Source organism: Macaca nemestrina, chromosome 11 (assembly GCF_043159975.1).
Source record: "Macaca nemestrina isolate mMacNem1 chromosome 11, mMacNem.hap1, whole genome shotgun sequence".
Classification (NCBI taxonomy): Eukaryota; Metazoa; Chordata; class Mammalia; order Primates; family Cercopithecidae; genus Macaca; species Macaca nemestrina.
The window spans coordinates 98,311,224-98,324,301 of record NC_092135.1 but is presented as its reverse complement, the minus strand read 5'-3'; the positions used below and the strand labels follow the sequence as shown (position 1 = coordinate 98,324,301).

At 33.5% G+C, this 13,078-nt stretch overlaps 1 protein-coding gene across 4 annotated transcripts in view; it reads right to left on the bottom strand.

Moving 5' to 3' along the window:
• LOC105468126 (shugoshin 2) overlaps nt 1-13,078 on the bottom strand; it is a 54,605-nt gene that overhangs the window by 1,793 nt on the left and 39,734 nt on the right. For all 4 annotated transcript variants that reach the window (XM_011718139.2, XM_011718138.2, XM_011718140.3 and 1 more), the window contains exons 6-8: nt 12,168-12,397; nt 8,125-11,031; nt 6,574-6,724 (exon numbers count right to left, since the gene is read on the bottom strand). In XM_011718139.2, the coding sequence (XP_011716441.2) occupies nt 6,574-6,724; nt 8,125-11,031; nt 12,168-12,397 (3,288 nt within the window). The remainder of the gene's footprint in view (nt 1-6,573; nt 6,725-8,124; nt 11,032-12,167; nt 12,398-13,078) is intronic.

The following is a 13,078-nucleotide window of genomic DNA, read 5'->3' as shown; positions in this document are numbered from 1 at the left end:
AATTAAAAAGGTATACAAGATTAGGTGGAAAGGTCTCTTTCACTCCTTTGTACTCCTCTCCAGAGCCAGTGTGATACCACTGCCTTGGGTAATTAGATAGTTTAATTAATCCTGTCAAAAGAAGTACCTGTTCTAAATAAAACACAGCAAAATGCTGTAAGGAAATAATGTTCTATTTTAGTTTAGATGTACAGTGTATGCAGATGATTTGCTATATAGCTTAGCTGGTAAAATTTTAAAAGCAAAAGTCACAACATTCAGTATAAATTCTGAGTGATGACCATCCAGTAGCCACATTTTTTCTTCCTTCTTTTTGGATTGGAAATGGTATGCACTAGGTATATCACAGCTTCTAGTAGCTCCCATGAAAGTAGATCCTAATTAAAGCTGCTTGCTATTATGGAATGATCATCATAGGTACTGAAGATAGGAGTGGTAGGAGTTATCAGGAAGGTCACATAAATATGTTTTTAAAGTCTTTATCTCTTAAAGACTTTAAGTCTTTAGTCCAGAGCACTGAACATGACGAATGAGGGCATTTTTAATATAAAAAAGGCCACAATCCAAAATGAATAGGTAATAATTATGACATTTACATAGCAAAAAGCAGAGGAACCACCTTTCTGAAGCAAAAACTACAGGAGATACATGGAAACACAGGACACAATACATTTTAATATACAACTCTTAGTATAACCTTAGTACAAAACAGATCACTTATTTACAAAAAATAAGTAAAGAGACAGAAGATCTAAGCAACATAATAAATACAGTAAGTCTATGGATATATATCAAACTTTAGATCCTGATTATAGAGAATACACATTTTTCTCAAGCACTCACAGCACACTTATAAATGCTGATCCTATAGTAAGTCACAAAGAAAATACTGGCAATTTCCATAAAGCAGAAATATTACGATAAATAATTTCTGACCAAAATGCAATAAAACTAGATTTACAAATAAAAACAAAAAACCAGAAAGGTTCATCTACCCGGAATTTTTAAAACCTAATAACTCCTGAAGAAAAAGAGAAACTTAAAAACCACATTGAAAACACTATGTATCAGAATCAAGATACATTGAAAGCACTGATCAAAGAAAAATTGATTGCAAAAGACACTTATTTTAAAAATTTGTTTGTGTTCTATTTATTTATTTTTATTTTTAATTTTTTGAGTCAGGATCTTTCTCTGTGCAGTAGCACAATCATGGCTCACTGCAGCCTCAAGCTACCAGGCCCAAACTATCCTCCCACCTCAGCCTCTCTAGTAGCAGCTGGGACTGACTACAAGCACATGCCAACATGCCTGGCTATTAAGTGTTGGGATTACAGGTGTGAGCCACTGTGCCTGGCCATAAAACACTGTTATCTATATAAATGAAAGATAAAAATAATAAATTGAAATAAGAAAACAACAACAATAAAGTAAATCAAAGAAAACACAAAGAAGGAGATAATAAATATGAAGCAGAAATCAGTGAGGTAGAGAACAGAAAAATAGATCCAATTAGTATCAAAGTCCTGATTTTTTGGAAAAGTTAATAAACTACTACCTAATTTGATCAAGAAAAAGAGAAAAAGACCACACACACAAAATGATAAATGATATAGGTAAAATAACTATGGGAAAAAAGATTTAAAATTAATTTACATGTCTAATTCATAAAAGATAATTTGCAGACTTTTATGCAAATAAATGTGAAAACTTAGATGAAATGGATAATTTCCTATGGAAATATAATACAAATAACGAAAAAAATACAAATAACAAAAATTGACCCCATTAGAGCAAAAAAGCTTCAACAGACTAATTTTCACACACACAAAAAATAGTCAACGTTATTAAGGAACTATCCCACACAAAACAATACTAGGTCCAGATGGTTTCAGAGGGGGATGCTAACAAACTTCCAAAAACCAGAGTCCCAATGTTCTAAAATTATATAAGTATATAACATACAAATAATTATAAACATAAATTATAATGTACTATAAATTATAATGAAATAGAAATTATTTCATTAAAAGAACCAAGACGGCGACTTTCTTGATTCCCTTAATATGATACCTAGGCCAGATAAAGACAATTCAAAGATGGATAACTATAGACTCATATCAATTATGAATGTTGATATAAAAATTCTAAACAATATTTTGGCAAACTCAATTCAACATCACATTATGAAAAACATACTCCATGACAAAGTGAGATTTATTCCAGGAAAGCAAGGTGAGTTTGGTACTAGAAAACTCATCAACAGATGCCATGTTAATGCATGTAAGGAAATAAAATGTATGATTATCTTCATAAATGCTGAACAAGCCTTTGACAAAATTCAACAATCATTCATGATAAAAACACTCAATAGGCATCAAGGGGCATTTTCTTAGTAAATTATGTACATATCTTAATCTTAAAGCAAGTATCTTGTTTAATGGAGAGACAAAAATACTTCAACAGAAGTATTTCTACTAAAATCAGGAACAAGGCAAGCATGCCTACTATTCCTGCTACTATTTTAACATTGTACCTGAGTTATTAGCCAATGCTAATAGAAAAACAATAAGAGGCATACAAAGGGGTAATGAGGTAAAACTATCTCTGTTTTCAGATGATATCATACTATACCTGGAGAACTCAAGACAATCAGTGAGATAAGAGAATAACAGAGTTCAGTAAGTAGCAAGATATAAAATGACACAGAATTCAACGGCTTTCATATATATGAACAACACTGGGCATCAGTTACATGTCCATATATAATAGCAAGAAAGAAAACTAAATACTTGTAGACTAGGGGTTTTCAACTCAGGATGATTTTATCTCCCAATTGAAATTTTGCAACATCTGGAGACATAATTTTGGTTGTTATAAATGTGAGGGTGCTACTGACATCTAGTGGATGGAGGTCAGGGATACCACTAAACATCCTACAATACACAGGATAGCCTCCCATAAAAGAGAAATATCTAGCCCCAAATGTCAACAGTGCTAAGGTTATGAAACTCCAAGCCAGACAAGTCAATACCATCCTAAGGTTCATTTGGAACATCAAACATTCAACAACAGTGAGGGAAACAATGAAAAAGAAAAACCATAAGAGGATACTAGCCCTACCAGACATTAAAACATACTATAGATCCTCTACAATAAACAAGGAGACCACTGGCAAAGGTGATGAGATGTCTCACTTCCGAGATGACATTTTGTTACATAAGACTCTATCTTGCTAGAGGACTTGCTCTAGAGATTCTCCATAGCTGGCTTTGAAGTAAGTGGCCATGCTGGAAAGGAGGCTGTGTGGCAAGAAGCTAAGGACAGCCTCTAGTCAACACCAAGAAGATGAGGCCCTCTGTCCAGAACCACAAGGAAACAAATTCTGCCAACAACCTGTGTGAGTTGAAAGCAGATTCTTCCCCAGTACAGCCTCCAGATGAGAACCAGCCTGGACGACACCTTTAGTGCAGCTTTGTCAGACCCTAAGCAGAGCACCCAATTAAGCTGTGTCCAGATTGCTACTTTAAGCCATAGGTTTATGGGAATATTGTTATGGAGTAATAGATAACTAATACAACACAATATAAGCAATGAGCATACTTAGTGCTCAGATTTTGGTTTCTAAGCAAAATTCTCTAATCTTCTCACTATGATGAGCCTGGAACATCCCGTGTGTCAGAAAGTAAGAAAGTGCTCCAAATAGTACGAAGTCATGTCAGAAGGACATGGAAGCCAAACAGAAGAAACTCTTAGTGGTCAAAGTTGGAATAACTTGAGTAACCAGATAAATATTGATGGTATTGGACTTTCGTCTATAGAACAAAAGAGATATATAAATAGAGGGAGAAAAGACAACTCTTCCTTACAGATTGATTCCAATTAATGTAGAAGGAAAGGGAGAAATCAAAAATCATTACTAATAGTACCCATAGTAGTAACTGTTGCAGGCAAGATCCACCAATGGATGCTAAAATTAGTGGGTGAAAGTTTGAGAAATGGAATATATAGACTCAAAGTATCTCCCTTCCATGTTCATTAACAACAGAGGAAAAGATTGTGACTTCACAGTAAAAAACCCAGCAGATACCACCTTAACCAAGGAATCAAGGCTAACATGACAGTAATGAAACATGCTGATATCATGAAGCCTTGAAATGAGGCAAGAAGGACATATAATTTCTGTGAAATATTTGCCAAAAAAGCACAACTGCATTGCAATCATGAGAAAACATCAGACAAACCCAAACCGAGAGATATTCTACAAAATAAACTGACCAGTAGTCTTCAAAGGTGTCCAAGGCAGAAAAAAAGAAAAGACTGAGAAACTGTCATAGGTTAGAGGATGCTTAGGAAAAACAACAACTAAATGCAACGTGGGACTCCAGATAGAATTCTGAAACAGAAAGTGATGTTAGTGAAAGTCTATAGTTTGTTAATGGCATTGTACCAATGCTAATTCTTTGGTTTCGATAATTTTACTGGGCACATAAGACATTAAAATTAAGGAATGCTGGGAGAGGACCATATGGGAAACCTTTGTATTATTTTTACAACTTTACCATTAGTCTAAAATTAGTTCAAAATAAAAAGTTTAACTTACAACTCATTAAAAGGCAAATGACCCAACTGAAGAATGGACAAAGGATCTCAACAGGCATTTCTCCAGGAAGACAGATGGCCGGTAAGCCCATGAAAAGACACTCAACATCATTAGTTATCAGGGGACTGCAAATCAAAACCACCATGCAATATCACTTCAAACCCACTAGGATGGCTAGAACCACAGTCATAGAAAAACAAGTGTTGGTAAGGATAAGGAGAAATTTTTTAAAATCATCATCGTTGGTAAGCATGTAAAATGGTACAGCAGTTTTGGAAACAGCTTGGCACTTCCTCAAACAATTACACAGACTCAGCAATTCCACTTCTAGGGATATAGCCAAGAAAAAAAAAAAACACTTTACACACAAAACCTTGCAAACGAATGTTCATAGTAGCATATTCATAATAGCCAAAAGATGAAAACAACCCAATTGTCCATCAAAGCACAAATGGATGAACAAAATGTGGTATCTATACAATGGAATATTATTCAGTCATAAAAATGAATGAAATACTGATACATGCTACAGTATGAAAGAAACTTTAAAACATGCTGGGTGAAAGAAGCCAGTTGCAAATACCACATATTCTATTATTCCATTCATTTGAAATGTCTAGAACAGGGAAATCTAGAGAGACAAGAAGTTGATTAGTGGTTGCCTAGAATTGGGGGATAGGAAAGAGATAATTAAAGGGTACAGGGTTTCTTTTTAAGTAAAAAAAGTGTTGTAAAATTGACTCTGGTAATGGTTGCACATATCTATGAATATACTAAAAATCAGAATATTGTACACTTTTTTTTTCTTTTTTGAGACAGAGTCTCACTCTGTCACCCAGGTTGGAGTGCTGTGGTATAATCTCAGTTCACTGCAACATCCGCCTCTGGGTTCAAGGTGATTCTCCTGCCTCAGCCTCCCGAGCAGCTGGGACTATAGGCACGCACCACCATGCCTGGCTACTTTTTGCATTTTTAGTAGAGATGGGGGCCAGACTGGTCTTGAACTCCTAGCCTCAAGTGATCCACCTGCCTCAGCCTCCCACAGTGCTGGGATTACAGGTGTGAGCCACCATGTCTGGCCTAAATTGTACAGTTTAAATTGTGTGAACTGTATCTCTCAACAGCTGTTAAAAAAAGAAAAAAAAAAGAAAAGAAAAAAGAAAGAAAGAAAAGAAAGAAATGAAAAGAAAAGAAAAGAAAAAAAAAAGAAAGGCCCCTTGGTCCTTAATTTCACTTTTAATTTTCTTTTACCCTCCCTTATATTACTGCCATCTGCTGGTTATTGTTTTAAAATACCCATGACAATCATTCTTTTTTGTTAGATGTGATCATTGTTGTCTAGTTTTGCTAAGAAATTTAAGTTCTTACTTTTTAGAGAGAGATATATAGAAGTGTTTTCAGAATTAAATGACTCAATATCTGAGACTCTAAAATACAACAAAAAGGATAGATGAAGCAAATATGACAAAGTGTTGATAACTGTTGAACCTGAGGAATGGATAAATTGGAGGAGGGCACTATTCTCTTTGTTGGGGTATGTTTGAAATTTACAAAAATAAAGAGAAAGGACTGTTATTCTTTTGAGAGTAAAGGACACATAAACCACTTTGACTTCTAGGGAACAACGTAGGAAATAAACAAATGGGGTAACAAAAATAGCTTGCAAAAATCACAGGGCACGAATTTTAAAAATTATAATTATCAGGTTACAATTTAAAATATGACAGCAGTAGAACTGGGAACTAACCAAAAGTAAATCAATTTAAATACAGACAACCCTCCAACCCCCCAAAAATAGCCTGCTCAAAGGACATATTTCTTCAAATCTTACCCAAATCATACTGTGGTTGTTACATATCAATAATATACATTTTATTGAATTATCAGAAGTGCTCAAATACTAATTCAGGCAGAAATTTTTTTAAGGATATATTTTATAATGGCATACTAAAATCACTTGAAATACCTACTCTCTGAGGCTTGGCTCTTTAAAATGGAAAGGAGTACACCTTCTTCTTCTGCTTGTCCGTTCTGAAGATAGATCTTCTGACTTATTATCAGATTCAGCAGTGTTATTTGAAACAAAACTGGTATTTGTCAAGTCCTGTAATGGTCTATCGCCTGAAAAGAATATGATTTTTCACAAATATTTTAAAAAGTATATAGAGATACAAATAGATATGAGCTATATAGTGGTTTGCAAATCCCTGCAGCAAATTTTAAATCTTGATTCAATTTTGAGAGGAAAGAGACTAACATTTGAAACAAACTGTCAGAGTAGCTGGCAACTTTTTTATTCTGAAATCACATATGGGTCCCAAAAGTTCATCCTAGTCCAACTCTTTTCATGGAAGCACACAAATTACAGAACATTCATTCAACATATACGCCACTGATCACTCACTCTGTGAAATGCACCATGAGGAGCAGATAAAAAATGTCTCACCAGTCCTCTAACAAATCAATCCTGCAACTCTAGACCTTCGTAATTCTTTTGCTTCGGTGTGCTTTTACCTGGAATTGACTTACCCACCAAAACCTTAGGGATCTACACACATATATTGAAATAATAGGCTCCCAGTAAAAATTTTTAATTGGTATAGGAATGTTTAATATTACAAAATTTCTAACGGCAAAAGAACTTTAGGATTCACTGTTAAGGAAAAAAATGAGATAAGTAATGTTATATATAGTATGACTTCAAATATATATTTAAAATTCCATAGATTTGGGTCTGCATGCACATGGTAAATGGACTAAAGTTCTCCCAGGTGATTATTTTCCCCTGCCTTTTTCTGAGTTTCTACTTTTGATTTTCTGCAATGAGTACTATTTTAATAACTGGGAAAAAATAAAAAGTAAATACTACAGGCAAAAATCTTACTTATCCTTTAGGGCCTAAAATGCTACCTATTTAAGGATGCTTTTGAAGATTCCTCTAGTCAAAATTACGCCCCATTATATCCCTTAGCATAATACATGTGCTTAAAGAATCATTCATTCCATTTCACCATGATGTTTGTTACATGCATGGAATCTGAGGAAAGGGAGTTGGTACTGTTTGTTTTTCAATCCTCTAAAATATCTAGAAGGGTTTGATCACATTAAATATATGTTGTTGAATGGGGAAAGTCTCTCACCCTCAAGAAAAGTGCAACTGTCTTCAGTAAAATAAAAACTAGTACAATTCATTATTATATACATTTAAAACATTCAATTTTCTTCAAATGTATGAAAAAGGAAATTATTTGCCTAAGGTCTTTATTAGGCAAGTTTGTGGTAAAGGCCAAATCCGTTTGTAGTTGTAAATGTCCAAGATACTCTCTCACTGTTATTTCCCGAAGTATGAAACTTTCTTTATTCCTTCATGCTATTTCTATGGATCATGTACTCAGTTATATATTGTTTTTAAATTCCATAAAAATACCACTTAGAAAATACTTCATTGGCTAAGTAAAAAACAAAAACAAAAACAAAAACACTTCTAAAGCTTTATCATTTCATAATGGTTATTAACCTACCTATTCCTGACTTTTGGGTTCTCCGGTTGACTTTAAATTTCATCTCGTTCATTTTCTCATGCTCATCATCACTTACTTGAAAGGCTGGTGAGCACTCCAAGGAAAAATTTTCTTTTATTATCACATTTTTACTAGAAGAAATGCTCAAAGGTACTAAACCTTCACGAACACTGTGAAAGGAAGAATCTTGTATGTTGGGTGAATATATCTCAGACAAAGATTTAAATGCCTTTGTGTAAAAGTCTGGCTTATTTTTGATCATTTTCTCATTCTCCAAATTGTTTTCCTTATCAGCTCGTTCAGATGCAGTAGACTTTCCCTGAATGCTGTCAAGTATTCTTTCCATTACTTCATGGCTCTCTGGAGAAGGATCTATGGAGGTCTTCCTTTTCTTTGACTTAGATGTCATTTTATTTACCTTTTTAACCTGACATTCTCCTTCTTTTATTTCTTCCACAAAAGGGGTATCTCCTTTTTTATTCAAAGTGGTAGTGCTTTGCTTCTGAGTCTTACATAGTTCAACCGGGCTTCCTGGATCAGAATCTGCTTCACTAGTAATATGTTTTAAATCAGATTCTAAGGAGACAGATGTCTGTGAAGATTCTGTTAACTGTGAAGCAAGTTTGTTCTTACCTTTTGTCAAAATGTTCTTTGCCTTGCATGATGATTCTTTCTTACACTTTTTAACTACTTTGTAGGAATCTGAAATTTGATCACAACTTTCCTTTTCATTACTGTTGATTTCCATATAGTGTTCATTGATAATGTCTTGGCATTCAGGTTTTTGTTTATTTACTTTAAAATCAAGATCTTTTGTATAGCTTTCTTGGACATGTACATCTTTATCATTATCCTCATATATCTGGTTCATTTCAGAAATTATTTCTGTGTTCCAATTCACTTTATTCCTGAGCTTCTTATTTATTTTTGATTCATTTTGCTCAGCAGATTTCCTATCAGTAACATACTTTTTCAAATCCAATATACTCTGGGTGTCATAATCACATAAATTTCCATTATCTTTGATGGGAAGATCAACTGTTTGAAATTCATTTGTGACTTGTAGATTTTCAGAAATTGTTTCTTTATCCTTTGGGGTTAGAGAAAAGAAGTTATCTTTTTCTAGGTCATGTACACCTTTGTCATCATTCTCATATATTTGATTGGTTTCAGGAATTATTTCCGACTTTTGAGATACATTTAGTCGAAGCTTCTTACCTATTTTTGAATCATTTTGACAAGCAGGTTGCCTATCATGGATATGTTTCACCCCCAAAACATTTTGAATCTCAGAATCATACAGGTTTCCACTATCTTTGGTAGAAACAGTAGGTGTTTCAAACTCACTTGGGTCTTCTAGGTTTCCAGGGATGATTTCCTTATATTTTTGAGTTAAAAAGAGTGAGTGACTTTTAACTGTGTATTCTATACTTTTGTCATTATCTAAATGATTCACTTCAGAAATTATTTCTGTCTTCCGATTTACTTTCTGCCGAAGCTTCTTATTAACTTTTGATTCATTTTGCTGAACAGGGTACATATTGGTGATCTGCTTTTGTAAACCCAACACATTCTGGGTCCTATAGTCACATCGATTTTCATTATCTCCGGTAGAAAGAGCTGGGATTTGAAGCTCTTTGGAAACTTCTATGTTTTCAGAGATAGGTTCTTTATCCTCTTGGGTTTCAAAAAAAAAATTATCTTTTTTTAGGCCACGCACCACATCTTTATCATTATCCTCATACATGTGGTTCATTCCAGAAATTATTTCTGTCTTCCGGTTTACTTTCTTTCTAAGCTTATTAATGTTTGATTCATTTTGCTCAGAAGGTTGAATATCAGTGACATATGTTTTCGAATCCAATATATTGTGGGTCCCATAATCACATAAATTTCCATTATCTTTGGTGGAAAGACTGACTGTTTGAAATTCATTTGTGACATCTAGGTTTTCATAAATGGTTACTTTATCCTTTTGGTTTGGGAGTAAGTTATCTTTTTCTAATTTGTGAATCACAAATGTCTGTCTAGAAGCTTTACTTTTATTACAAGTTAGGGAATTCTGACCCTTATCAAGTTTACTCTCCTGGTGAAATTTATCTGAACTTTGGGATAAAGAGTATGTTTCCTCTTGCTCATTTGTTATTCTTTTCTTCTTTTTGTTACACTGTATGTTTTCTCTGTCACCTTGTTCAAAGCCAGTTTGAAGGGTCATTTTCTTCAGTTCATTCACCTGAGCCAGCTGTTCATTATTGAAAATAAAACCAGGATCTTCAGCATCCCTTTTGCCATCCAGGACATCAGATCTTTCTGGCCTGTTTTCAATCTTTTCCCCGATATCCACATCTAAACTATTTTTAAACTGTCTCTTTGATCTTTCTCTCTTTTTTTGAGAGCTTGAATCTTTCACTTTTCTGAAAGTTTTCATTCCATGTTCATTTGTTTTTTTATTACTTTTCTTTTTAATGCCTGTTGAAACTGTGACAATTTTGCTGACTTCACTAGCAGTTAAATCCATGTCAGCATCATACACAGTTTTCTGCAATTCAAAGTCATCATTATCCTCAACTTGATTCATGCACTCTGCATTAGGTTCTCTGGCAGACTCAGAAGATAAGCCAGGAAGATTCTGTTTATTTCTTTGCATTTCAGTATTTGTTTCATTAGTATGACCATTTATCTCATCATTGCAATTTAATTCTGGACTTGAAATGTGTTGTTGATCTAAAACTGTTGCACAGGGAGTGTCTGCAGAAAGATTATTTGATTCCCAAGATGACCCACGCTTCTTCCTTTCAGTCACATTACTAGGAGATGGTTTCTCCCATCTGTGGCCAATAGATTGGGCGTTTCTCATCTCACTCGTTAGAGAACTCTTAGAACTTTGGTCTGAGTGGGAATGGCTTTCTATTAAGAAAAGGAAAACAAAACTCAGAAATAAGTAATGAAATAAGTAATAAGTTACTTTAAGTAAATTTATCAAGCTGTTTCACAGATATAATTTCTGACAATGTGTTCTGCTCAGATCCTAATATTACTAAGAATCTATGCTTATAAGAAAGTAAGTTAGAAATGATGAGTACTCCTAAATCACATTTTACATTTGTATCTATAGAAAATATATACTGAGAATTCTGCCTCAGCCCCAACAGTAGAGTGGAGTACAGCCAACAGTAGAGCCATTAGCATACATTTCTAGAGTGGAAGGAGGCCAGCAAATGAACCCAATAATAGTAATAACTCTGAAAAGGATTACTATCAAAGACTATCAACAGGCAGCTAAAATTTATATAAATTATATATACATATATTAATATATGTATGTGTGTATATATACACGTATATACATGTACTGTATACCTTATATGTATACCATATATATGTGTGTATATATGTATATATGTGTGTGTATATTATATGTGTACATACACACACATAAACACACACACACACACACATTTTCAGAAAGGAAAAACAATTCTAAACTCTAAATTCAAAATTGTTATGGTTCCATATCCCAGTCTGAAAATCTATGGCAAATCTGTAAGCACCAGACTACACCACAGATTATCATTTAGGAATACTATGTAAATAAAATGTAAATGCCATCTTTTTTCTTGCTCAACCATTCCCCAGGCTCAAGTTTTTGCTTTACCGCTAATTAATTGGTGATGATCTTAAAAGAGTCTCTATATCTATCTAGACCCCAATTTTCATATCTACGAAAAAAGAGGGTAAAACTAAGTAAATATATGGTATCTTTCAAATCATAAGCTAAGATACCAAGAAAAGCTCATTAGGTCCATTTATTTCTAAACATTTCTTCCAGAGTAACAGTATTAGGCCACTGTGGATCTGATGTTTGTCAGCATATTTACTTTAAAATTAAATCTATCACCAGCAGTTTTAAATGGCAGAAGTTAGCAAATCTGTAACATAAGAGAGCTAACTTATTAACTGTTACACATAATTGCCCTCAGGAAGAATATCTGATGAATGTAACTAATACAAATATTCTAAATGAATTTTTAAAACAATCTCACCTCTGGGAGGTACATCAACTATAGAAGAAATATGTTCTGAATCATCTAAACCATATACATTTTGATTATTTTCTTTAAGAAATAACACTTCCAAATTATCCTGAGTTGATAAAGGTTGTGTTGTTGATCCTGAAGAGGGAATATCAGGTAATGTCTTTGATTTAACATTGTTGTCACACTGCATTTTCTCTTTATCATCATCTTCATCATCATTTGAAGGTAATGGAACCCTAAAGGCAAGTGGAAAGGAAACGAGAAATTATGTATTTTATAAATTTTTTTAATGCATGGACAGTTATTTGTATATTCTATTTAAGATCAAACCACAAATCCACCCTGGTACTTTTTCAAGTTCAATGAAGACACTTAAAGGTAGGAAATGAGTAGTTCCTACTAGAACAGAACTTGGAAGGAAACAGGAATGCTTCTTAACCCCTTAGTCACAGTGGCCCCAAAAGAAGATAATTTATACATTCACTCCTTGTGCTATTAGAAGACTACACTAAGGATATTAAAAAAGTCCAAACTTACTTACAAATAGCCATATATAATATTTATACTTTTCATATAATTAATTCTATGTAATACCCAAAACTCTTCCTTTGGTTTCTAGCAAATATAATTGTTTATAAAATTATGTTTGAAATAAGTTTGCTACGTTTCCAAAAGGAATCCAAGTACACCAAAATCATTATTCCTAGAGTAATTAAATCTATGGGAGGAAAACAGATAGAAAACAGATAGAAAAAAGATAGTAAAGAGTTGTCTTGTATTCCAAGGAAATCACAGATATTTTAAAATAATTTATAATAAGAAAAATAAAATATTTCTGATAAATATTTACGAGAAATTTAAAGGCAACTACCAGTAGAATAGCTGTTGGGAGGAAATGTCTATACCACTGAGGAAAC